The 24352-nt window shown below is 42.5% G+C and overlaps 2 protein-coding genes across 7 annotated transcripts; one reads left to right on the top strand and one right to left on the bottom strand.

Annotated features, from left to right (window-relative positions):
- Positions 1 to 180: 180 nt before the first annotated feature.
- On the top strand, positions 181 to 10968 carry mon1bb (MON1 secretory trafficking family member Bb). Of its 2 annotated transcripts, XM_015958996.3 has the most exons (6): positions 181 to 320; positions 793 to 887; positions 4229 to 4807; positions 4968 to 5760; positions 7804 to 7951; positions 10061 to 10968. In XM_015958996.3, exons 2-6 carry the CDS (start codon positions 809 to 811, stop codon positions 10286 to 10288), a joined length of 1827 nt encoding a protein of 608 aa, XP_015814482.3. In that variant the 5' UTR covers positions 181 to 320; positions 793 to 808; the 3' UTR covers positions 10289 to 10968. The 2 variants fall into 2 exon arrangements, with proteins under 2 accessions (XP_015814482.3, XP_015814483.1); XM_015958997.3 differs by lacking the exon at positions 10061 to 10968 and having other exon boundaries at positions 7733 to 7865.
- Positions 10969 to 13984: 3016 nt separating this feature from the next.
- On the bottom strand, positions 13985 to 23380 carry brpf3a (bromodomain and PHD finger containing, 3a). Of its 5 annotated transcripts, none has more exons than XM_015958998.3 (13): positions 23150 to 23380; positions 18173 to 19687; positions 17881 to 18037; positions 17652 to 17783; positions 17270 to 17398; positions 16588 to 16900; positions 16172 to 16507; positions 15481 to 16026; positions 15307 to 15406; positions 14956 to 15038; positions 14717 to 14814; positions 14474 to 14628; positions 13985 to 14391 (listed from the first exon to the last, which is right to left on the bottom strand). In XM_015958998.3, the coding sequence occupies exons 2-13, from the start codon at positions 19666 to 19668 to the stop codon at positions 14208 to 14210; spliced, it is 3729 nt and encodes a 1242-aa protein (XP_015814484.3). In that variant the 5' UTR covers positions 19669 to 19687; positions 23150 to 23380; the 3' UTR covers positions 13985 to 14207. The 5 variants fall into 5 exon arrangements, with proteins under 5 accessions (XP_015814484.3, XP_015814486.3, XP_015814485.3 ...); XM_015959000.3 differs by having other exon boundaries at positions 14717 to 14790; XM_015958999.3 differs by having other exon boundaries at positions 18173 to 19682; positions 23150 to 23328.
- Positions 23381 to 24352: the final 972 nt, after the last annotated feature.

Here is a 24352-nt window from a genome sequence, read left to right as displayed (position 1 = left end):
TTTTCAGTGTACTCTGTTTTTGAACCGTTCTTTTTTTAACAAAATTTTGCAATTCACCACAGACATTTATAAAGATTATAGATGTCTGTAATTTGTATCTTTCTACCACACAGTTTGTAGGGGTGGAACAGCGTGAAATAAACGTGCGTTCTGATTGGCCCGATGAGCATGTCATCAACCATTCCCGGACGTCGGCTGTTGCAAGAGGACAATTTGTTTTCTCCTTCTCATTCTTGACAACTCACCTGCTACCCGGCTGCGGGGGAAAGCGAGTGTAACAAATTAGACATTGAAGGCAGCGTTTTTGACGTTACACCCTTGTAAGTTGTCTTCTTTCCTTATCTGTCTAAATTTTGACCACCACGATTAAGTTGAGGCCGTAAAATTCATCTCGCGCTTGCTAGCTGACAGTACTAGCCGTGTAACTACAGTCAACAGTTGCAATTTTCTCGGAATTTCCTTCCTCATAAGTATTCTTCATAATTATTCTTACGAAGAGTTTGACTTTCTCTTCTCTGTGTGACCTAGACATGTTGATATCTGTCGTTGAAGAAACTTAAAGAAACGTGAACTCCGTGGCTGTCCGTCCAGACAGCCAGTCTGTGTGTGACACTAGATCAGCTCCTTTAAAGCTGTAATCAGATTTAAATTCCTGTGTCTCTTCAGTGTCTTGTGGCGGTGCTCTCTTCCATTGACACGTGACCTGACCACAACTCCACCATGAATGCTCTTATTCATAACAAACACATGTTTCTAAGTTAATGTGCATTCATTATAAACTTTCATTTTTAGAGACTGGGATGGTATCATGGAGGAAGACAATCATCAAGACGGAGAGGCTCAAGAAGTGAAGATTTCTGATTCTCAGCCAGAAAGCATTCCACCTGGTAATATATATATTTGTTCCTGTCAGAACGGATTCACACTGACCCAAAAAAAAAAAACAGGTTTCAAAGCAAGACCAAATCAAAACACAAGGATCAATCTTCCAAAGAAATAAAAGAAACGGTCACTAAATAATTAACCAAGGTTACTCTATTAAAAAGTGTGGGAATTGCTAAGTTTTTATCAATGTCATTGTCAGTTCTGTCTATCAATCCAATTCCTTATCAATTTAGTTCAATAGGTGGCAAAAAATATTGCACATGGTCTCCTGCATTATAACTGTCAGTTTATTAATGATAAATAATCAGTTGTACCTGATATCAGTTGGAAAGATCTTTCCCAAAGTTCTCTTTTATACTCCTTGTTAAGACAGTGTCATCTTCCTGCTGTAGTTTTTGCAAGATGGACAAACTCACCACAGGTCAGATTTTAGTTGCTGGTGTGGAGGTGTGTATATAAGGCAAATGATGCTAACATGATAGGCAGTGTTAGTTGATTAGTTATTTTCAGTATTAACAGGAGAGTACGGGCAAATGTCACCATTGTTGAAATTTACTAGTCCAGAGTGGGTCAAAAACACAACAATCACTCACTCAGGCACAACTCCTATTTCTGTTTTAAAACATTCAGAGTTTTAAAACCCTGCAGTGATGGAGACTGAAAACATTCAGAGTTAGCCAGTGCTTAATTTGTAAATCAAACGTTCCCGGAATGCAAATACTGACGTCAAACCAAAGGTTTTGGGGGGGTGGGGGGGTGTAGTAATTAAAATAGTGCCCACATTCTCTAAGTTAACACACATCTCTTCATTGGCGGACTGGTTATCGGGAGAAACGGGAGATTTCCCGGTGGCCTGGCCATTAAATTGGCCCGCTCAGTGATTGCCGGTCATGACGTGCGTAATATCTAAATGAGCAATCCGTTCTGCAGCTCATCAGGGCATCTGCTGTCCTGATGCTCGCACAAAGGGAGCAAACTGGGCACAAAGACACCTCCTCTCACTTTTTTGGGGTCTGGCAAAGAGCTGCAGACACCCATCACCCCAGAGCGGGTACAGCACCACCGCACCTTTTGGCCCCAGAGGCAAAATGGACCTAGACGGACCAGGAAAGGTGGAGCAGAAAAGGAGAGATGGAAAAAGAAGAAAGCTCTGGCCACAGATGCATGTCCAGGCTGGCCTGTATGTGGTCATGTTGGGAGAACCGGTTTAAGGTGGAGTTTTTGGGCCAGTTTAATTATCGCGCAATGCCGGGCACGTGGGGTGGGTTGGGGAGGGAGAAACAGCGGCTGTCAGGAACGGATCATGATGATCAGGTTCTGATAATCAGATCATCAGACTCGTCCTTTAGGGACAGAGAGTAGTGCATTGGACCGGTACCAGCACCGCCGCCACTTCTGGGCCATTCCCATCTGTACCGGGTCGGCCCGGGCCGGGTAGCGTAGGTTGTTCACATATCTGGGTGGCCTGGTATTTTTCCGGGCCAACCAAGGCTCATTCTCAGCCCTCTTCTCGAGGGGGTCTGCTTCAGGCCGACCAGGGCCAACACACCCACTGCTGACAGCAAATTCACACCTTCCATTAGAGCAAGCCTCTGATTGGTGGGTAGAATCAGCCCACATGGGCTTAAGACAAGGATGTGTGGAATCAACCGGGCCAGGCTGGGGCCGACTGGGGCTACCCGGCCCGGGCCGACCCGGTACAGATGGGAATGGCCCATTAATATAACCTTTCAGCATGCCAGTACTTTTTCTAGGGTACCGTGCACACCGGTAAATTTTCCAGGTATTCATTAGTCTAAATCTCAGAGATTTCTGAAAAGATATCTGTGTGTCCTCTAACATCAGTCATCCACAGTCTGGCACGAGCTCCATGAAGGGCCGCATTTTGTGCAAAAGGCGCATCACTGCCGCGAGGCGCACCACACGTCACCATCAGCTCAGGCAGAGGAGAGAAATTAAAACTGTTTCCCTACACCGTACACATTCCCGCAATAACTGACAGCAGCATCAGCTGACCAACCAGCGGCTAAACGCTCTGACAGGCAGGTACATCCATGGAGGAGAAACGGTTTCTAGACGGAAATATGGATCGTGAGCAAACACAAGACATAAAAGGAGTGTGCTTCATTTGAAATGTTGTGGCCATAAACATCCAGCTGCTGCTGATCATGAGACAGATGAGATGATAATTCTGACCTGGACTGATCTGGATTAGATTTCACTTCAGCCCTGATGATCATTTATGACATTTCTTGTTAAAAGCATAAACCTTCACCTCTGGCTTATTTTGTCTTTGGTTCATAGCCTTTAAACCCCTGGTATTAATATTGGTGTTTATATGAATATATGAGGAAAACATCCATATATACTGGTCTGCCAGTATATATGGATGTCAGAGATGTGTGCATCTGCAAAAGGCTTCTTCCATTGTTGAGGCTGTCCCTTTAATCTGTGCCTACTACGTTGTAAACCTGAATGACACTAATGATGCAGTCATGTAGCAATGAAGAGACCTGTTGTATTTTTCTCTGAAATGAGATCAAATCAGTGCTTCTATGGGTTGTCTCCTCTCTGCACTAGAAAAATTTACTTTATTATAATGTTCACTGTAATGCATTTTGAAGTTCTTAAAAAATAAATTAAATCAAAGATATTGGTCAATAATGCCAAATATGTATATTTGTGTTTCAGTCATTTTTATACTGACTTAAAAGTACTTCATGAAGTCTACTAAGCAGGGGTGTAGAATGTTTTTAATAGGGCCAGCCCAGTAATGATCTTGGACCAAAATAAAGGGGGCAGAAAGTCAAATAAAGGGGGGCAAAAGGAGATGTTTTTCCAGATGCCAAGAAAAATTAACCCCCCCCCCGCAAAGTGTGTCACTGAGAGTTTAAAACAAAAATATTCTTGTGCAAATATTGGTGTATTCGCCTTTAATACTAGTTATTAAAATGCAGCAGTTGCTGGACTGGTGCAGTTCAAAGTGGAGTGCATCAAATAAAACAATATTAACATAAAGGTGAGACGTGTCATAATTTCACCCCCCACCACCACAGTTGGAAAAATTCCTAGGGGAAACACTGGATTATGAAGATATCGAGCACGAAAAGGGGAGCAGAGAGCAGAGCACGTCCACAGGAGAACTGACGACAAATAAAGCTCTCTCCACAGCCACCCAGCTCTGATCATCAACCCCTCCCGGTAGCCAGAACAACAATGCATTAATATTAGAGGCCCAGTAATAATACATTGGGGCAAGGAGTTCCATCAGGAAATGTCACGTCACTAGGGCCAGATCTCTTTTCATTATTACTTTCATAATTTGGTTTTGCTTTCATTTTAGCTGACATCCTGTTGGGGAATCATGAGTGCCCCGAGCCTGTGGAGGGAAATCATTCTACCGCTGATGACCGCAACCAGTCTGTAGATTCACAACCGTCACATGTTGGAGCAGAGGAGTCGGGTCTGGATGCAGATGTGCCTCCTCACCTGGGAGCAAAGTTAGAGCCAGAGGAGACAAAAGACTCAGACTGTCTGAATAACATGTCCACTCATTTGGATGGAACAGAGACTGAGGTTAGGGTCACTGACAATGACCAGAGCGACTCGGGGGAGTTTGTTGTTACAATGCTAGCTAAGGCCAAACTGGAGGAGCAAGGTATTGGTGTAAAGGGGAGGCCATCTCCCCTACTGGAGGCTGGAATCCAGGAATCTCCTTCATTTAAGTCCCAACGTGATGAGGATGTCACTACTGACAGCTGGCGGCAACACAGGAAGCATGTTTTTGTACTAAGTGAAGCCGGCAAGCCAATTTATTCCCGATACGGCAGCGAAGAGGCTCTGTCGTCTACAATGGGAGTCATGATGGCGCTGGTGTCTTTTGTCCAAAGTGGAGATAATCTCATCCGCTCGGTGTATTCAGGTGGGTGGCGGTCATAGTGCAAATTTCATTTTATTTGTGCAGAGGGAAAAAAGACTATCATTGAATCTTTGTGTTTTAGATTATGACCTTTGTTAAGTTAAATGTTTTCCAATCAGTAAACATTCACCCGACTTTCTTTATGTCGGTTCCCTTCTTTTAGAGGAGCACACTGTGGTGTTCCTGCAGAAAGGACCCCTGGTTCTGGTGTGTGTCTCCAGCAGTCGTCAGTCAGAGCAGCAGCTGCTAGGAGAACTCCTCTACGTGTATTACCAGATTATCAGCATGCTCACCCAGGCTAGCATATCCCGCATCTTTGAGCACAAGAAAAATTACGACCTTAGGAGACTTCTGGCCGGCTCGGAGAAGATCCTGGATGGCCTTCTCAACCTGGTGGATTCTGACCCCAGTTTCCTGCTGGCTGCCGTGCATTGCTTGCCCCTCGCTTCGTCCCTCAGGGACTCTCTCAGCCAGATCCTACAGAAGGCCATCACACCCAATCTGGTTTTCTCCATCCTCATCGCCAAGAACCAACTGCTAACCATCGTCCAAGAGAAGACAGTCATCGAGGACGCAAGGCTGGAGCCAGCTGATGTTCACCTCCTGCTCAACCTCATTGGAGCCTCCTCAGCCTTTCAGGCTGGGGAGATCTGGACTCCCATCTGCCTCCCGCTCTTTAATCCTGACTGTTACTTTTATGCTTATATTTCTTACCTGGACCCTCCAGAATGTACCGTCTGTCTGCTGCTGCTCTCTACCGACAAAGAGGCTTTCTACGCTGTAGCTGAGTGTAAGAGGAAGATCGAGGAGGCCATGTTGACGCAGAACTCCCTGAGCCTCATCGCCAAAGCTCAGTTGTACAGCGTGAACCAGGTTGGCGTCTCAGACCTCAGGCACTTCATGTACAAGCCCTTCGATGTGCCGGACAACTACCGCCAGCTCACACAGTTCACCAGGTGTGTGTAACCACAGATTTATAAGCTTCACATCAATGTTGTGATGGAAAATAGTTGTTTTTTCAAATATTTATTTATTTATTGTAAAATGAAGCATTTAAGTAAATGTTTTAAAGGATGTGGTTCACTCCTTTAGTCCAAACGTTTGCAGTAGTCTGTAGGAAAGAATGCTTTTTAAGTCGTACTCGTGAATGTGGGGGGCTCCGATGCACCTGTTTCAGGAAGTAGAAGCCAGCTGGAGGAGAACGTAGACTCAGACTGCAGAATTTGGAGTCTCATTTCCTGATATTTGGACATCTCGCCTGATTGGATAACAGCAACGCGACTCTACCAGTAGCTTGGTTGCTTTCACCTTCTCAGTGGCCTAGTGGTAGAGTGTCTGCCCTGGGACTGGGAGATTGGGGTTCAAATCCCAGTCGGGTCATACCAAAGACTTTAACAATGGGACCCAATGCCTCCCTGCTTAACATTCAGCTTCAGGGGGTTCGATTGGGGGGTTAAACCACCAAATAGATCCCGAGCACAGCCACCGCTCCTCACAGGGATGAGTCAAATGCAGAGATGAATTCACCAGTGTGTGATGACTAAAGCTTGGTTTATGCTTGACGCATTCACTTTCCGCGCGGTGATGCGGCTCGCGGCTGGAACGCGCTTCACAACTCGCAGCGTTTATGGTTTGTGCGGCTCGTCTCTGCGGTGAGCCAATATTCTCCCAAACTGAATGGGGCAGCATGGAGCTCTACGGCATGCATCCAACACTACACCATAGTAGAAGTAGAAATCACTGTTTACAACATGGCATTTCAGCATTTTTAACAGCGTTCTCGTCTTTTCCGACAGTGCGAGCTATTTCTCTCCAAGAATTATTGACAACATGTTGATCACGGTGATCTCTGAGAGCTGAATCACACAAATGTCTGTATTTACGAACCTCTGCCGTGCCGGTCCGCCATGTTTTTCCGCGTCCGTCCGTCCGCGTGGTTAGAAATTTTCCGAGGTGCACGTTGCGGAAATCTTGGGCCGTGCGGAGACGCGGTGGAGGGGCGTGGTTGTTAAAATGATGCAAAATGACGCAACTTTTCCGCGCGGACCTCGCGGACGCGTCAAGCATAAACCAACCTTAATGGGACTTTAACTTTGCAAAGTTGATGTTTTATCTCCACAAATAACACAAGCCTGGAGGAGTTCTGCTGTGTGGTGGAGTTGCTAATGCTAATGGTTAACTTCCACTAATGGAGATGTCCGCTGCTGTTTCCTGGACACTAAACCAACAACAGCATTACCTGTTGTGAGTCGAGATGGGTGAGTCCATGAATGTTAAGTGACAGTGTGATGTAGATCTGTCAGGCTTTTCAAATCCTTTAGTTTCACCATCTATTTTCTATCAGAAGCTAATGCAGGAGACAGCCTGCATCAAAGACTCAGTGGCCGATTATAATCAGAAATAATCATTAAAACTTAATTTTTCTGTGATCCACACCTTTAATGCATAATTTAAGAATTTTGGAGTGAGATTAGCAGATTAAAGAAATGGTAAAATGGTAAATGGCCTGTATTTGATATAGCGCCTTCTAGAGTCCTGGAACCCCTCATGGCGCTTTACAACACAATCAGTCATTCATCCATTCACACACACATTCACACACTGGTGGGGATGAGCTACAATATAGCCACAGCTGCCCTGGGGCGCACTGACAGAGGCGAGGCTGCCGAGCACTGGCGCCACCGGTCCCTCCGACGGGAAGTAAAATCCAACACAGACATTTAAACATTAAGTTCTTTCTTTTCACTGTGAAGCTTTTTTTTTTTTAATCAACACAATCTGAATGCAATAGACAAAATCAGTGTTTATTTTCTACTAATGATTTTGAGCTGTGTGTGTGTGTGTGTGTGTGTGTGTGTGTGTGTGTGTGTGTGTGTGTGTGTGTGTGTGTGTGTGCAAATGTGCGTATGGGTTTATAATTGTTTTAAGTGTGTATTTTAAGTAAGTATATATTTTGTTGATGAGTGTGTGTGTGTGTGTGTGTGTTACTTGTCTTGTAGCCCGGAGATGGAGGCACCGTATAGCAACGAAGAGGAGAAAATGCGACTTTTGGATCTTTACCGCTACATGCACAGTCGCATCCACAGCACCTCACGACCCCTCAAGCTCATCTACCATGTGGCTGAGAAGGAGACTCTACTTGCCTGGGTCTGTAGCTCTAATGACGAGTTTCTGAAGAGTTTCATTAAAATGCACCCAGTGGTCCTAGAGCGATTCTGCTGAGAGAATAGTCACTTTATTGTTGTAACCAAAGGTACAGCAAAGTAGAGGCTGCTCCCATGGAGCCACCATGCACCGCAAGATAAAGTTAATCATTTTAAAGAGGCAACAACATAAGAAGGTGGCAAAAACACATTAAAATGTGTGCATGCAAAAGACACAAACACTGAGGCAAAAACATCATAGCCTGCTTTTTAGATATTGGAGGTAATTGCATGTCACCTTCCTTCAAGTTCACTCAATTTGAACAAAAATAATCCCAAAGAATTAAATTTATCATATTTTATTTAATTAAAAAGATTTAAGGATATGTCACTCATCTATGGAAAAATAGAAACTTAACCTTGCTTTTACATTTTTAGTCACCATGCTGCTTTTTTAAACTTCCAGTTATTTAATGAACATGGATGCGTATTAATTATTTTTGCTTAACTCGACACAATAGGAACTGATTGAATTGCGAAGGATGTTTGATATGAGCTTTTTACCAGTATACTGATTTAAAAGAAGAAAATGTTTCTTATATAGCACCTAATAAAAATTAGAGCATCACAAGAACAATAATGCTGTTTGCTTATCACCATGGAAGTGGAGTTGAAGATGCCATCATCCAGCTGCTTCAACCAACCCACTGTCATCTGGACAAAGCAGGCAGCACTGTGAGGGTCATGTTCTTTGATTTCTCCAGTGCATTTAACACAATCCAGCCTGATGTACTTTGCCAGAAACTCCAGAAGACACAGATGGGGGCCTCAACTATCGCCTGGATTAAAGGCTATCTGACAAACAGAACACAGTTTGTGAGGCTGAAGAACTGCACATCAAACCAGGCGATCAGTAACATTGGAGCACCACAGGGGACTGTACTCTCACCATTCCTTTTCACCCTGTACACCTCAGACTTCCAGTACAAATCAGAGACCTGTCATCTACAGAAATACTCAGATGACTCTGCAGTTGTCGGGTGTATCAGAGATGGTCAGGAAGCTGAGTACAGAGAGCTGGTGGAGCGCTTTGTGGCATGGTGTGGAAACAATCATCTGACCTTGAACGTGAACAAAACAAAGGAGATGATTTTAGACTTCGGAAGAAACAGGGTGGAGTCGAACACCGTTTCCATCATGGGAGAAGAAGTGGAGGTGGTTGAGGAATACAAATACCTTGGAGTTCACCTGGACAACAGACTGGACTGGAGAAAGAACAGCAAAGCCATTTACAAGAAGGGGCACAGCAGACTGCACTTCTTGAGGACACTTACGACCTTCAATGTCTGTAGCAAGATGCTGCAGATCTTCTACAAGTCTGTTGTTGAGAGTGTAATCTCTTCAGCCATCGTCTGTTGGGGTAGTAGCATCAGAAGCAGGGACCTGAAAAGGCTCAACAGCCTAATAAAAAAGGCTGGTTCTGTTCTGGGGACGACTGTGGAACCACTGGAGGAGATAATGCAAAGAAGGATTCTCCAGAAAATCAAGAAAATGATGGACAACCCTGAGCATTCTCTTCACAAGACTGTCTGACAACGGAAGAGTGTCTTCAGTCAGAGGCTTCTTCAGTTTCGCTGCAACACTGACCGCTACTGGAGATCCTTCCTGCCAACAGCCATTTTAATATACAATAACTCTTTGATAACTTGGTTATCATTATTATTCTGAGCTACTACAGCAATCAATTTCCCTCTGGGATTAATAAAGTATTTTTGAATTGAATTCTATTGAATAAAATAAAAAATGATTAAAAAGCATCTTAATAAAAATGGGAGAAAAAAAAGGAAAAAAATTAGATAAAAAATGTTAAGAAATTAACAAGATGGGATTCTGAATAGACAGAATTGGCAGAAACGCTGAGCTAGTGAGGATAAACAGGTCATCCAGTCTGAACAGACGAGTTAAAGAAGACCACTGAGATCAGTGTGCATTTTGTCATTAAAATAGGGGGAAAAAATCATACTGGTAATTTCCAGTTATTATTAATGCCAATATCAAACATCCATAGTAATTTCCCATAATCTTACTTCTTTCTGTATGTTTCTTCTTGCAGGTCACCAGTAAATTTGAGCTGTACACCTGCTTCAGCCCTCTGGTGACAAAGACCTGCGCCATTACCGCCATTACTAAGCTTCTCAGATGGATTAAAAAGGAGGAGGACCGCCTCTTCATCAGATACCCCCCTAAGTATTCAACCACCCCGAACCCCAGCAAGAGCTCTAAAAGCAGCAAATCTGAGCAACAAGACTCCACAGACAATGGCTATTTATCTCCTCTATAGGACTCGTGTAAAACACCTGCCTTGTTCTACGCTGGTTCAGACGTTTTCTGGGACTTACTGGACTCCACACACACTGGCTACTAGAATCAAACACAGTGTTTTACACTATTTAGAAAGAAACGATCACCTGTATCATTTCTGTACGTGAAAACAAAGCATGCCTTTGGTTTACTGCTTTTGTACAGAAACGGTTAAGCAGCATTAGTCAGTTTTAGGCTCAACTGTAGTAGAACCTATTTGAATTAATATTTAAATGTTTTTAATTTGTTTTATTGCAGCAACTAGAGAGAATCTTTCCTCCCTGGACAGTTATCGTATCACTCTGATAACGGTTCATTAATATGCTACAGGATATTTATTCATCTGTTTCTTGTTGAGAAAGACACAAGTACTGCAAAATAATTACTACAAATGTTTTTTTATTTTTGATGCCATTTAAGCTAAATTATGAACTGTGATTTTCTGTAGATCATCTCACACCAAATCAGGAAAATTCAGACGTTTTACCTCTTTTCTTCCCTCTGAATGATAGTTTTTCCAAGAGGTTTATTAATGAGCTCATCGTTGCATCGTGTTATTTCAAGTTTTACAATTTTTCTCTTGTATGGTAAAATAAAATCCAGGTTGCACACACTTTTAGTTATGAATTATGTTGACATCCAATAAAGGATGAACACGTTCGTGCTTGTGGAACTAATTAATTTCATGTCAGTAATGAGGAAAATATGCTGCTGCTGGGCTTTGTTGTAGTCGGTGCAGAGCTTTTGAGAGGAAAATGTGATTTTAGGATATTGGATTAAATAATTAACTACTGATAAACTTCAATAACACATAATGAATATTTGTGAGATTCTGTGGAAGCTTTTGATGAAATATTAACGTAGCCACACTAATAAACGGATAGAGGCTGGATCTGATCGTTAAACCGTTTCATCTGTAATTACAAGTCACGTCTGAAACCAGTGATTATGATTGTACGGTAAAAGTGTCGCTCCCTGTCACAGATGAGGAAAACTAAATATCTGACTCATGTTCCAGGATAATAGCAGGTATCACATTAACACTTTAATTTCTAAAATTATTTTTTATCCCTCTTTTAGCAGAATATGTAGAGTATGTTTACATTCTTTTGGTTCCTAGAACTGACTTGCCTTTTAAAGGTATAACATGAAGAATTCTACTGGGAAATACTAAACAGCCTAATGTCAGTCATGTTGGGAGGAAGGTTGCATAGAAACAGATTTCATTCACAGCTGGCTGGGGGCTGCCAGTTTTTTCTCTTCATAAAAGCTGATGAGGGATGTGGTTATTGTTTACATTCTTTGAGCCAGTGAGGTTGCCAAGTCTGCACCAAGCTAACGCTGCAGCACCAGTGTTTGTAGTTCGACACCAGTCGGCAAAACGCATTGATGACTTTTAATGAACCAAAGCCAGTAACAGGAATGACCCAGAAGGTTTTTCTTGTTCCCTTAACCCTCCCACTGTCTTTGTGGGTGACCCCGCCAGGAAAGTTGACCGTTGAGCAGGATTGATGGTTTATCCCTTGAGGTCCACGTGGCAGGGGTGAGGTGGTGCTCACTCCTTTCTTAGCGGGGTCACCCATGAAGACCGTGGGAGGGTTAAAAAGCCATCACATCTCCGGGTGAAGAAGGCTAGAAGCTAACAATGCTAACAGTGAATTAGAAACAAATGGTCGGCTCTAAAAACATGTCAAGACACATTTTCAATTACCAACAACTTGATATTACAGTAAAATGTATTTATTTACTTTTCAATTTACTGTGTATGACTTTTTAGAATCTTCTGGTGCTGAGTCACCACTAACAACGGCCATGAAACTCATGGAACAGCAGTGAGAAAGTATCTAATTTTGGGGGAAAGTGGGCTGCACTAAACTAATTTGATCACAGGATATTCTTACTCCATTCTCGCATAATGCATCTTTAAATTTGGTCCTGTTTTTATTGGCGTTTATGCGGAAACCCATTCTAGAAGCCTGACATCATCGGCAACGTGTTTGGAGTCATTGCTGTTTAGTCATCCGTCATTATTCCATCCACTACGACGCACCAACGCCACATGAATGGTGTCCGTCACGGTGATATTGGGTTTAAAAAGCATCGCTGTGACTCCTTAAAACACAAACTACAATGTTGTAAAAACAAGAACTGAATGCACAAGTCAGAATTTATATTTGATTCTCTTCTAAAAAAAATCTGAGGTTTTAAGATATTATTGGATTGTGAAACTGAGTTCCCATTGCTGCAGATGGCTATTAGGTTGAACTCCTGGCAGGTATTAAATGAGTGCAAGGAGCTGGAAAGACCAATGTGGAGCCTTTATTATTGAGCCATCTTGTAAGATTTTTTGTTTGTATTCAATAATTAAGTTATTAGGTGTGTCATGGTCCAGCAGTTAAAGGCTAATCAAAAACACCACAAGCAGTTTTCTTTCAAACAGCATTTATTCTTGTGTGAGAAAATATTATCTCAGGCAGAGTGTAGATCTTGTGGTAATTATTAAAATTACAAGATCAAAAATCTGTACCACCAAAGGAAAAATGAACCTCATAGGCAAAAGCAGACACAGCTGCCAACAGTTTAGGTCTTGTGCCACCTCACTTTTACAGAATCATTTTCAACATGTTGGCAAATACCATCAATTACAAAGAGCTACTTAGATCATACATATTTCTTTTCAATATTTTACTTTTTAAATAACACCTCTACTTCAACAAATTATAAATTAAAATCTATATTTGATTTTTGCATTCCTTAAATTACTTCATGTAAGCAAATATAAACATACATTTACATATTTACAAAACTATACACATGCAATTTTACCACACGGAGGGTTGTTTACATAAAACTAAGCTGTACACAGACACAGTAAGGTTGGGCCACATTTCTGGCCTCCAGAAAACACCAATCTTAAAAGGTTTTTATGTTTTAAACCAGAGCATTTGTGCTTTTCAAGTCTTTTCAGTCAGATTTGGTAACAAATGCAAGGTTTTCAGTAAGTTATCGCAGTTAATTTCTCTGCTTCAGCTTTGTAGTGGCTTTAAATTTTCCTGACCAGTTTGATGCGCCGGCCACTTTAACATTCGAGTATTTTACAGTTTCACAATATGGAAAACTCATCAAACACAGTTAAAAGTCACACCAACAGGACACCATGGCTGGACTAAATTGATTTCTCATTTCAACTTTAATGTAACATCTCAGAAAGAGTAGGATATAATCAAGTGTGTCAAAAAACATTTTTAGATCTACAGTAGTGGGCTGGTTTGTGTATATATATATATATATATATATATATATATATATATATACACACACACACACACACACACAGTTATTGGCACTGTTGCCTCGCATCAAGAAGGTTGCAGGTTCGAAACTCGGCTGCAGCCTTTTTGCGCGGAGTTGCGTGTTCTCCCTGTGCCTGCGTAGGTTTCCTCTGGGAACTCCGGTTTTCCCCACAGATCACAACATGCCCTATAGGTTAACAATTGTACGTTGCTTTGGATAAAAACTTCTGCCAAGTAAATAAACATAAATATGACATTTTTAACCACCAGAGTCCAGTCATGGTGTGAATGTTAAAGTGAGACTTGATAACACACAGTGACATTTTAATAGCAAATACAATCTAAATATGTCCCTTTGCCAGATAAACAACAGATCTCTCCACTGAGTCGCGACTCACTTTGGCCTATAATAAAAACTTCATATCAACACACAGCAACAGTCGTGTAAAACCCTTTTTAAAAATGTACACCAATACATGAACAAATTCATTTAACAAGCTAAGGAAGTGTTTTGTACTTTCCCACATTTTGTAAAAGGGTCGAAGAGTCTTCTATACATATGATCAGCGGTCTCGTTTACGATAATAAAACTCTTTAAAGTAAAATCTATATAAAATTGGAGGGAGTGAAGTTAAGATTTCCTCTCACGTGGTTTAAATGCACCATTGCCCGGTCATATGCAGTGTGTACAGACTTGCGCACGCTGGGTTTTTTGCCTTCCATTAAGCGCAGCTTGTCTACAGTGTCGTCGATCCCCATCTGCAGTAGTTTGTCCCGAGGAAGCCATTGCCTAAAACCCAGAAGGAACGTGTTGGTGAGTACTGTTTGATTTTACATTTGGCGTGAGCTTCTACCTCTTGTCGGAATCTTACCAAGTTCTTTTGGTGTCAAAGAAGAGCACCAAGAAAAGCTTCTCATCTTCCTCCGTCTTCCTCCATTCGCCCAGTTTGAGCACCTCCACGGGAGGCACTGGGATGGGGATGCCATTGTGGAGGAGTCCTTCCTGAGGCATGTCTGGATCAACAATCTGTAGCAACGGATTATTTCAGCTACAAAACAATGACTTTCTGTCATTTTGGAAAAGGAAGGTGTTATATTTATAAACACAGTCTCACCATCGCTGGGTAGGAGGGATATCCTCTACATTTTGCCCAAACCAGGTCCAGTGGTGATAGCTCCGTATCACCATCTAAAGACAGAAGTGTAGACTTACCTGTAAACAGGAGATTCCACTTTGATCCATTGCTCTTTACTCATAATAGAGCCTGAACCATAACTATATGTATCTGAAGATGACTTCATTGTGTGTAGAAACAAAAAAAACACAGTTGTTTTGCTTTGCTGTGGAACACACCAGACACGGAGATGTCTCTGTTCTCTTTACTTGGAACTTTGGCCAAAGCTGGTTTCCCCCGACTACGTTTGGGAGGAGGAACGCTGCAGTGGAGAAGAGCCAGAAGCAGTAAAGGATGGTCATTTCAACCAGAGAACAGGAAGCTACTACTCAGTTCTAATGACAATTCTATTAATCTACAGTCCTATGAACATTTAAATATAGCCATTTACCGTAAAACCTGTACAAAATGCTCACATTTTACTCTCCAAACACGTTTACCTTTGCAAACCTGTGAGTTAGCTGCTTTGAGGCAACAATGTCTATTGAGATTTATGTTTACTGAATTTGACACCCAAGACTGTTACTCACGTTAGGTCTGGCTCATCACCATCCTCCTCCTCCTCCTTGTCATCTTCATCATCTTCATCCCGATCCTGTTCTGCAGAAATGTGCTTTCCGTTTGTTAGGCCTAGAAAACAAGTGACTAGGATTAACTTTCTGGAGAGCCCGATGTTTGTAAGACACTGAACTCTTCTGTCTAACCTTCTTCTCTGGGAGGTGCAGGAGGTTTGTCTATCTCACTTTCTAAGCTGGGGCCTCTTGACCTCAGGTGGTGTGAGGACGGGGAGGAAGGAGCAGGAGAAGTGTTAGGAGCTGGACGAAGAGTGGCGGTTGAGTTTTGGCTAACAGAAGTGGTGTCCAGTCCGTTTGTTTTCTCCTCAGAGGTTTTCCCATTCTGACAAGGAGGAGGAGGGGATTTGCTTTTTCCCATCCTTGCCCCGTTTTTAGCTTTCTTAAACAAAACGGATGTGCGACGACCAACTCCGACCAGCGGAAGAGTTGGAGGAGCGCCAAGTGGTGTAACCTCGTGAACGGCCTCCGGTTGTGAAAAGGGTGTTTCTCCCACTTCCGCTTCATCTTCACCTTGGCTTTTGCTCCCACTGCGCGAGGACCTCTGACGCTTGTAGGAACGCCCTGGTGACCTCCGCCCCCCTGTCACAATGCCCAGAACAGGGGGCTCCAGAGGGGCATCTCCTGGTAAGGGCGACGATACCGGGCAGGTAAGCTCGAGCACAGGTGGAGAGTCGTCTGCATCAGAGTGCATCATTAGAATATTAAAACAGCCAAGATCAGATGAAAAATACTATTCTTAAACTCAAAGATTTTCCTCAGTAAGCTAAATAATTAAAAAAAATGTAATAATTGTAATAAAGGTAAAAATAAACGATGGTACCTGTCCCGGAGTTTGATACAGCAGTTAAAGGCCCATTCTCTAATTTCGCTTTCTCTTTTTTCTTGGCTTTCTCCTGCTTTTCCTCCTCAATCTCCTCTTCCTCCTCATTTTCTTCCTCCTCCTCCTCATTGTTTCCATTCACAGACTGAGTATTCTGCTGCTCCTGGTTCATCTTCTGCCTCAGAGAGTTGATCTCTCGGCGCAGCAGCCTAATGCGTTTGGTGCGACCGCCGCTGGTGCGCATGGATGAGACGATATCCAGTTTTTCTAACAAAGCCTTGAGCTGATCGTCTGTGGTTAGGTGCAATCTGTTGTCGGGATCCAGGAGAGAATCAACTGTGGAGAAAAAGACTGCATACTTTACAGAGGAATACTGGTTATGATCAGGAAACCACGGCTAATTCTTATCCACTCACCATCTTCCCATGTGCATTGGTAGAAGCCATGTTTGTTTGGCGCTTCTGGCAGGTGCATACCCGTGCTGGGGTCAAGGCCGATGCTTTGAGACTGTCTGTGTGCATGACGGAGAATGGCTCCCCCCACTTCCCGTAGTTGTAAGGCTGTTTTGTGGAACATGGTGTCCTTGGAGTTGTACTTGAGGCAGTTGGAGATCATGAGATCAAAGTCCTTCTCTAGGTCCCCGATTGAGCAATAGGCATGGCCCTCCAGTTTGGAACGCATGGTGGCGAAGTCCATGGGCTGGGATATAAACTCCAGGTAATCTGGGACCTCCACAATCCAAGAAAAAAAAAAAAGAATGTCAGGAAGATAGAGATGCACAAATAAGTTTTATGACCTTGCTGAATTTCTGTCTGACAACAAGAATTGACAGAAAACAAGATTTTTTCCCCCATTTCTGAATGAAAAGAAAATTAGTTAGTTAATAGTAAACCTTTTACTATATATTTTAGAAATACTAGAAATCGCTAACCCAATAAAAATAAAATCACACTTATGAAACACCATTGCTACTGCAAAGAAGCTGTGATGCATTCAAAGATCAGGAAAAAAAATTAAAATGTTCGCCTGTGACCCCTACAGCTGGATCACAGTCGACTCAGCCTGACTGAAGTGTGTGTTATCTTTAAGTGCTCTGACCTCTGATAGATTGACGGGCTGAGAGAAGATTTTGGCTGTGTCCTTCTCCTGTAGTTGGTCCAAAGTGGATTGCAGAAGCACCAGAGCAGGAGTCAAGGTTAAGTCAAGGGCAGCCTGCTGGATTTTCATCTGATAACAACACAGAGCAGGAGGAAACTCAAGATCACTCTGCATGGTGTAAATCACTGGCAAAAGATCAAAACTATTACTGTATTAAATGCATGAATTCTTCATTTAAATTATTTTTTGTACAATGAATGACTCAAAAGTAATAAATAGTCTAATTTAGTCAAAACCCCACTTTTTCATCTCTAATGCTAATGATGCTTAAGAACGACATAACTCAAATCTGACCACTCATGTTTCTGACATCATCCCTCACCTGTTCCCTCTTTAATCTCTCTCTTTTTCGGATGAGTTCCACCAGCAGTCGAGCTCTTTCCAAGTCTTGCCTCAACTTTTGCCAGTATCGTAGTTCCTCCCTGGCAGCGCTCAGCTTCTTGTCAGGCTCCCGCTAAACATCAAAGCAAAGGAATAGAAACATCACACTCGTGCCCAGGATGTCAGAAACACTAGTGCTGTTGCGTGATGGAGACAGCAGCTGTGCTCACCTGTTCTGTGGTCTTGTGAGCTTGCAGATGGGAATGGAGCCGGCGTATTAAAGGCATGCCGTTGCGTGACTGTCGCTTCAGTAACCAATAATTATGAAGTCTCTGCATGAACTGGTTTTTCCTCAGCACGTCCACTCCTGTGCAGATCTTATTCAGCCTGATGAAAAAATGGAACAGTTGAAAAGTGGTGGTGATGAACTACACTGGGTCGTGAATCAAAATAAATAACACATTTATTTAAGGCAAAAATAAAAAAGTACAATTGAATCATATCCGAGTGCTAATATCCCACCTGTGAGAGGGGATCTGAGGAACAAGCAGCACAGGAATATTAGAACGGCGCGTCGACCCAGATCTTTTTGTATTCTTCTTCTTTTGGCCCTTGGCTGCCTTCTTGTTGACAGGTGAAGGCGGACTTTGAGTGTATGACCTCTGACCCCGGTTACCCCTCCCCCCTACCATCCTCCCTTCCACAGACTCATCTCCAGATCCGTCCCGCCGAGACCCAACAGGAGAGTGATGCTCACAGAAAGCAGTCTTCTTCACAGAGAAGGTGGTGCCGTTAACTCCCGTCTCTCGGACCGGGTCAATTTTCATATAAAGTCCAGCCTTCTGGGCGCAGGTGACGTGAAAAGCTCTGTAGCAGTTGGCTTTATGGCATTGAATAGATGCTCCCCTGCCTTTCTGCTTGCATAAGTAGCACGTGAGCTTCCAGCGAGCGGGAGGAATGTTCTTGACCCCCTCGATGGGCTCTAAGAACACTGTGTTAGCAAAGCACACCTCTGGGATCCATATGGCACAGACAACATGAGCCCATCGTCCATCGCTGGTCTGTTTGAAGGCACCTCCTCGGTTAGGACAGAGGACACAGTCTACAGGGCGGGAGGGGGACTGCAGGCAGCAGCGGCACAGCCACTGGCCTTCAGGTACGTAGGGCACTCCATAACACTCCTGGTGGACGGCTAGGTTGCAGATGTCACAAAACAGGATGACGTTGCTGTTCAGACATTCGTCATCCAAGCAGACGCAGCAAAAGGCATCCTCATCAACGGTGCTCTGGGACAGAGCCTGGCTGCGTGACTCGAGGATGGACTCCCTCTCCAGGCGATCAATCAGAAGCTCAAAAGTGTCCGGAGAAACAGATGCATGGCCGTCAGACACCCTCTTCTGGTTCACCATCTCCAGCCAAGCCAGGTCCTCCTCATCCATGTCGTACTCGGCTACACTGTCCTGCTCCTCCCCCGACTTCTCTATGTAGCGGTAGTAGGCGGGTGGGAGAGGAGGCGTCTCTGAAGGTGAAACTGAACTTAGAGTGCGAAAGGTGGGCTCAGGCAGAAGAGTTTGATTGGATGGGTGCTGCAGAGATCCAGCATGCTGCTGAGAGCCAGAACGGTGGTTCTGTTGAGATGCATTTTTACTGATCTTTCTGGTTTTATTGTTTGATGGTTTCTTCCACGATTTGCTTTTACTTTGAGTCTGCTCGCTGTTCTCCTTGTTGCTGTTGCATTCAGCAAGATCCTGAGCCATCATCTCGTCCTCTGTAATAACTGGCAGAAGATCTGTGATGTTTATGCGATGGAGCCTTCCATCCAGGTCCACTTCCACAATCTTCTGGGCCTGAGCATATGTCAAAGTCTCCCTGGATGGAGAGAGCTGCAGTTTATAAGGCGAGGGGGGCCGTAACTGACCAGATGATCCCCTGCCTCTTCCTCTCCCTCTGCCTCGACCCCTTCCCATGTTGAGTCTTCTAACAACCGTCCCGCATTCCCACCTCTTCACCTTCCGCATGGGACTTCACTTCTCTGCTCTAACACACACACACACACACACACACACACACACACACACACACACACACACACACACACACACACACACACACACACACACACACACACACACACACACACGGGAGAACATGTTTAATATTTCAATAAAGCTTTTACAAATGTACAAATACTTGAAAAGTGACACAAGAGCTAAAATCTCAGAAACAAGAGGCCTTTCCATCTTCGTAATAAGTTTTGTTGTTTCATCTTAAAATCAAACATTCTCAAAAATCTCTCCAGTGTTGTTGCTACGTCAATGTGTGCCCTGTTTGTCTGTGTAACAGGTGGGCAACTTTGGTCCTCAAGGGCCACCATCCAACATGTTTTAGTTGTTTCCCTGCTCCAACACACCTGATTCAATGGTTGAATCCCCATTCAGTACCTCATCAAGCTCTGCAGAAGCCTGTTAATCACCTACTGATTAATATCAGGTGTGTAGAAGCAGAGAAACCTCTGAAATATGCTGGATAGTGGTCCTGGGGGACCAGGATTGCCCACCTCTGCTGTACATGTTGGTGTTTAAAACCATATAATTATTGTCATCAATTTGACAAATTATTAAATGCTGAAGGTCTGAATTTAGTTTATTTTAGTTTAATTTTATTTTGTAGTCTTAAAAGACCAGATCAAACGCTAATAAAGCAAAAGGGGAGGAAGTCATAAAAAGTATATATAATACTTAATATTTATATTAATAGCTACAATAATATTTATAATAATTAAAATACAAATTGGAAATTTGACATACGTCTTTTACTCTAATAAGTGGTTGTGACGTCATTTATTCTTGAACACCATAATAAACATGTAAAGGGAGTTCAATTAAACTAAAGAATGGCACATCTCCTAGGTTTCAATTAAACCGTGGAATACGTCAGGGATGTCCCATCAGTCCTTATTTATTTATCCTGGCCACTCAATTGTTGGCCTCTCATATCAAAATGAGCAACCTAAAAGGCATATCGATTGCAGATAGAGAAGTCATTATTAGTCAACTGGCTGATGACACAACCCTTTTCTTACGTGACTCATCTCAAATCTCCCTCGCTCTTGATGTTATTCAGGTTTTTTCCAAAGCTTCGGGCCTTTCTCTAAATATAAATAAATGTGAACTAATGGCAGTCAAGAACTGTGAGCTACCTTCCATCTGCAATATTCCAGTTAAAGAAGAAGTGACGTACCTAGGAATAGTTGTAACAAAAAACCAAAAAGACAGAGGTGACCTGAACTTTACCCCAATATTAGAAAGAACCAAAAAAAAATTTAACCAGTGGCTCCAAAGGGACCTTTCATTAAAAGGCAGAATACTACTCGCTAAGGCGGAAGGAATCTCCAGACTTGCATATGCTGCTATTTCTTTGGACGTTAATAAAACAGTTACAAAAGAAATTGATCAGATGCTTTATAAATTTATTTGGAAGAACAAAACTCATTATATTAAAAAATCAGTACTAATGAATAATTACAAAAATGGTGGACTCAATTTTTTTGATTTTAATATTTTAAACAACACATTCAAAATTAATTGGATTAAACATTATTTAAAAGACCCAATGTCTATGTGGAATATCATTTCCCATCAAATCTTCTCTAAGCTGGGTGGACTAAAATTTCTCTTACTGTGCAACTACAATATTGAACGTATACCTGTCTCTCTCTCAAATTTTCATAAACAAATGTTATTGGCTTGGTCTCTAATTTATAAGCATAACTTTTCTCCTAATAATTACCTTATATGGAACAATAAAGACGTCTGTTACAAAAGGAAATCCTTATTCTTTGACAATTGGTTTTGGAATGGCATTATAAAGATCAATCAGCTCTTTAATAAGGAAGGAAATTTATTTACTTATCAAGAATTTCTTTCTCATTATAAAACTCCTGTAACCCCTAAAGAATTTGCTATTGTTTTCGACGCTATTCCATCTGGTGTTATCATGCTTTTCAAAAGTTATACCACCCCACCATCTAACATGACCCCTTTGCCTGATCCAAGTGACACATTTATAGGGAAACTTTGTTTTCTATCGAGATTACGGCCAAATAAGCAGATTCGCTCCCTTTTTCTAGCTGATTGTGTTTCTGTACCACATGTTCTCCCTAAATGGAATTCACTTGTTCAATATGTGTCGTGGGAAAAAGTATGGACTCTTCCTAACAGATACTTGCTTACAAACAAAGTCAAAGAAGTCACATTCAAACTCCTTCATCGCTATTATCCTGTTAAAACATTCCTGAGGAGATTCATTAAAGACTTTGATGTATCCTGTACTTTCTGCAAGGAGCACCCAGAAACTATCGACCACTTGTTCTGGACTTGTGAACACACTCGGAAACTATGGCAAGGCGTCTGTAGATTTATATTGGACCATATCCATGAGACCTTTGTATTACATTTTCATAATGTTCTGTTTGGATTTCTAGACTATCAGAGGGATTTGGAAAATGAACTGTTCATATCTAATCTCATCATATTGCTGACCAAGTTTTACATCCATAAATGTAAAGTGTTAAAGATAAGACCTTCCTTTTGTGTCTTGAAAAAAGAGCTTAAGCTTTATTTGAAAACAATCTCCACCTCGAACAATAACAAAGCCATTAAGACACTAAGTCTCTGCTCGAAATTTCAAATCTTTCCATAATTCATACTCTGTTGCATGTCTCGTATTGTTTCCTGTTTCGATCATCATTCTCATGTTTCATAATTTGTATGCAGTAACCCCTGGCGTTGAATCTGTTGGTATGTTTTTGTTATGTTTATACTGTTTCCATGTACTTCATAGTGGATATTGAGTCACTTATGTATATTGACTGTATTGTTTACGAACCAATATCCTAAATAAAGAATTAAAAAAAAAAAAAAAAAAAAAAAAACAAACATGTAAAGGGAGCTAAACTGTTCCTGTGTACTGTCAGAGCAGTGTTACCTCACACACTCATGCTGCTCAAAAACAACCCGTGATCAGCGCGGTCCCCCACTGGTCCAATCAGCAGTCAGTTATACGTAGAATCTCCGTTGGACCAATCAGAAACGAAAACCGTGTTTCTCCCCCCTTGTTGCTGTGCATAGTTCGGTTGGCGCGCGCTAAATACCAGCCCAAGTATCTAACATCAGTCAGCCATTTTAAGCGCACAACAGCAGAGACAACGGGTGTATTGCAAGTTGATTAGCAGCCAAATTATACATTCAATCAACAAACAGAGAGCAGATTCTGTCGACACACCGTGCCTTAATGCATTCAATTACGGCATGTATACATTAGAGCACGACACAGCAGCGGAGCACCGTTCCGGGTATTGCTTTGTGCTCCAGACCCCTGCAAAAAGGGTGTCTCTGGGCTGGTGTGAAAACGTTGTTCGGTCGGACAGGACACACGAATGATATCGTGTGACAAAAAGGCAGTATTTAAGCTGCGAATACTGAAATCAGAGTAATTTACCTCGATAAGTCGTCCTCAGCAGTGCGAGTTGCCCACAGAAAAAGCTGCACCTGGCTAAATGTCAGCTAGTGACAGACTCCGACCAAGGCGGACATGTTAGCTTAGCTGGCCGGTAATTTCAGGAGCGACATTTTCAGCGCTCCACTTCTCCGCCGGGGCTTCGGTTAAGCACACAAACTCGACCCGGTCACATCGGTGCGGCTTGAGCCTTTTAACCGATGGTGGTGAGCAATTTGGGGACAGCGAAAGCCCCAAAATATCAAATTAATGTACCTTGGATGAGGCTAAATATTCAGTCAAGATGGCTTGAAAAATACGCCCCTTTAGAAAAAACCCACCTCGGCCAATTGTAGGTCGTTGCTTTGCCTCGCACGCGACGCGCACCGGCTCGAGGTTGGTCCGCGAGACGAAGCGAATTCACCGGACTGGTTCTGGAGGTCACCGCGGAAACAAGTGATGAAAAAAACAACGGGACGTTTAGCTCGCGCCATCATTTCCACCTTTTCCACAAACCAGACTTAAGATCGTGTCTGAAAATTAATATTTATTTATTTCATTTCAGCGTGCAAAGTAATTCACCAAAGAGTCGCTGCCATTCATATCTTTGTATTTTAATTTTGGGGGATGTTTTTGTAAGTAAGTAAATTTTATTTATAGAGCACTTATCACAGACATAGAATCACAAAGTGCTTCACATAGATCAAAACAAAATAAAACAAAGTCATAAAATCATAGTTTATCATCATAAAATCAAAATGCTCTCAAAACAATTAGACAGGGCTACATTAGCATCAGAAAAAATAAAGTCATAAAATTATAAATTTTCATAAACAGGTGAAAAATTAAAATTTGAGTTAAAAATAAGTAAATAAAAGGTTCAGTTAAAAGCAGCTTTAAATAACAGGGTCGTTAGCTGTTTTTTTAAGTGTCCAGACTGTCAATGCTGCGTAAGGATAAAGGAAGATCATTCCAGAGCCGGGGTGCAACAGTCTGGAAGGAGCGATCACCTCGACTTTTGTGTCTGGTCTTTGGAACTTCTAGAAGTTTCTGGTGTGTGGACCTGGGGGCTCAGGTTGGAGCATAAGGCTTTAACAGTTCAGCTTGACCATGTAGAGCCTTGAAAGTTTTATGGGCCATACCCATCTGTACCGGGTCGGCCCGGGCCGGGTAGCACCGGTCGGCCCCAGCCTGGCCCGGTTGATT

Source organism: Nothobranchius furzeri, chromosome 3 (assembly GCF_043380555.1).
Source record: "Nothobranchius furzeri strain GRZ-AD chromosome 3, NfurGRZ-RIMD1, whole genome shotgun sequence".
Classification (NCBI taxonomy): Eukaryota; Metazoa; Chordata; class Actinopteri; order Cyprinodontiformes; family Nothobranchiidae; genus Nothobranchius; species Nothobranchius furzeri.
This window is presented reverse-complemented; position numbering and strand designations above follow the sequence as displayed.

Coding starts and splice junctions, on each gene's coding strand:
- mon1bb (XM_015958996.3), top strand. CDS start 809: ATGGAGGAAGACAATCATCAAGACGGAGAGGCTCAAGAAGTGAAGATT. Junction 888..4,228: donor GCCAGAAAGCATTCCACCTG/GTAATATATATA, acceptor CTTTCATTTTAG/CTGACATCCTGTTGGGGAAT. Junction 7,952..10,060: donor AGGAGACTCTACTTGCCTGG/GTCTGTAGCTCT, acceptor TTCTTCTTGCAG/GTCACCAGTAAATTTGAGCT.
- brpf3a (XM_015958998.3), bottom strand. CDS start 19,668: ATGCGGAAGGTGAAGAGGTGGGAATGCGGGACGGTTGTTAGAAGACTC. Junction 18,038..18,172: donor CCTCAGATCCCCTCTCACAG/GTGGGATATTAG, acceptor TTTTTTCATCAG/GCTGAATAAGATCTGCACAG. Junction 15,039..15,306: donor GGTGATGAGCCAGACCTAAC/GTGAGTAACAGT, acceptor TCTCCACTGCAG/CGTTCCTCCTCCCAAACGTA.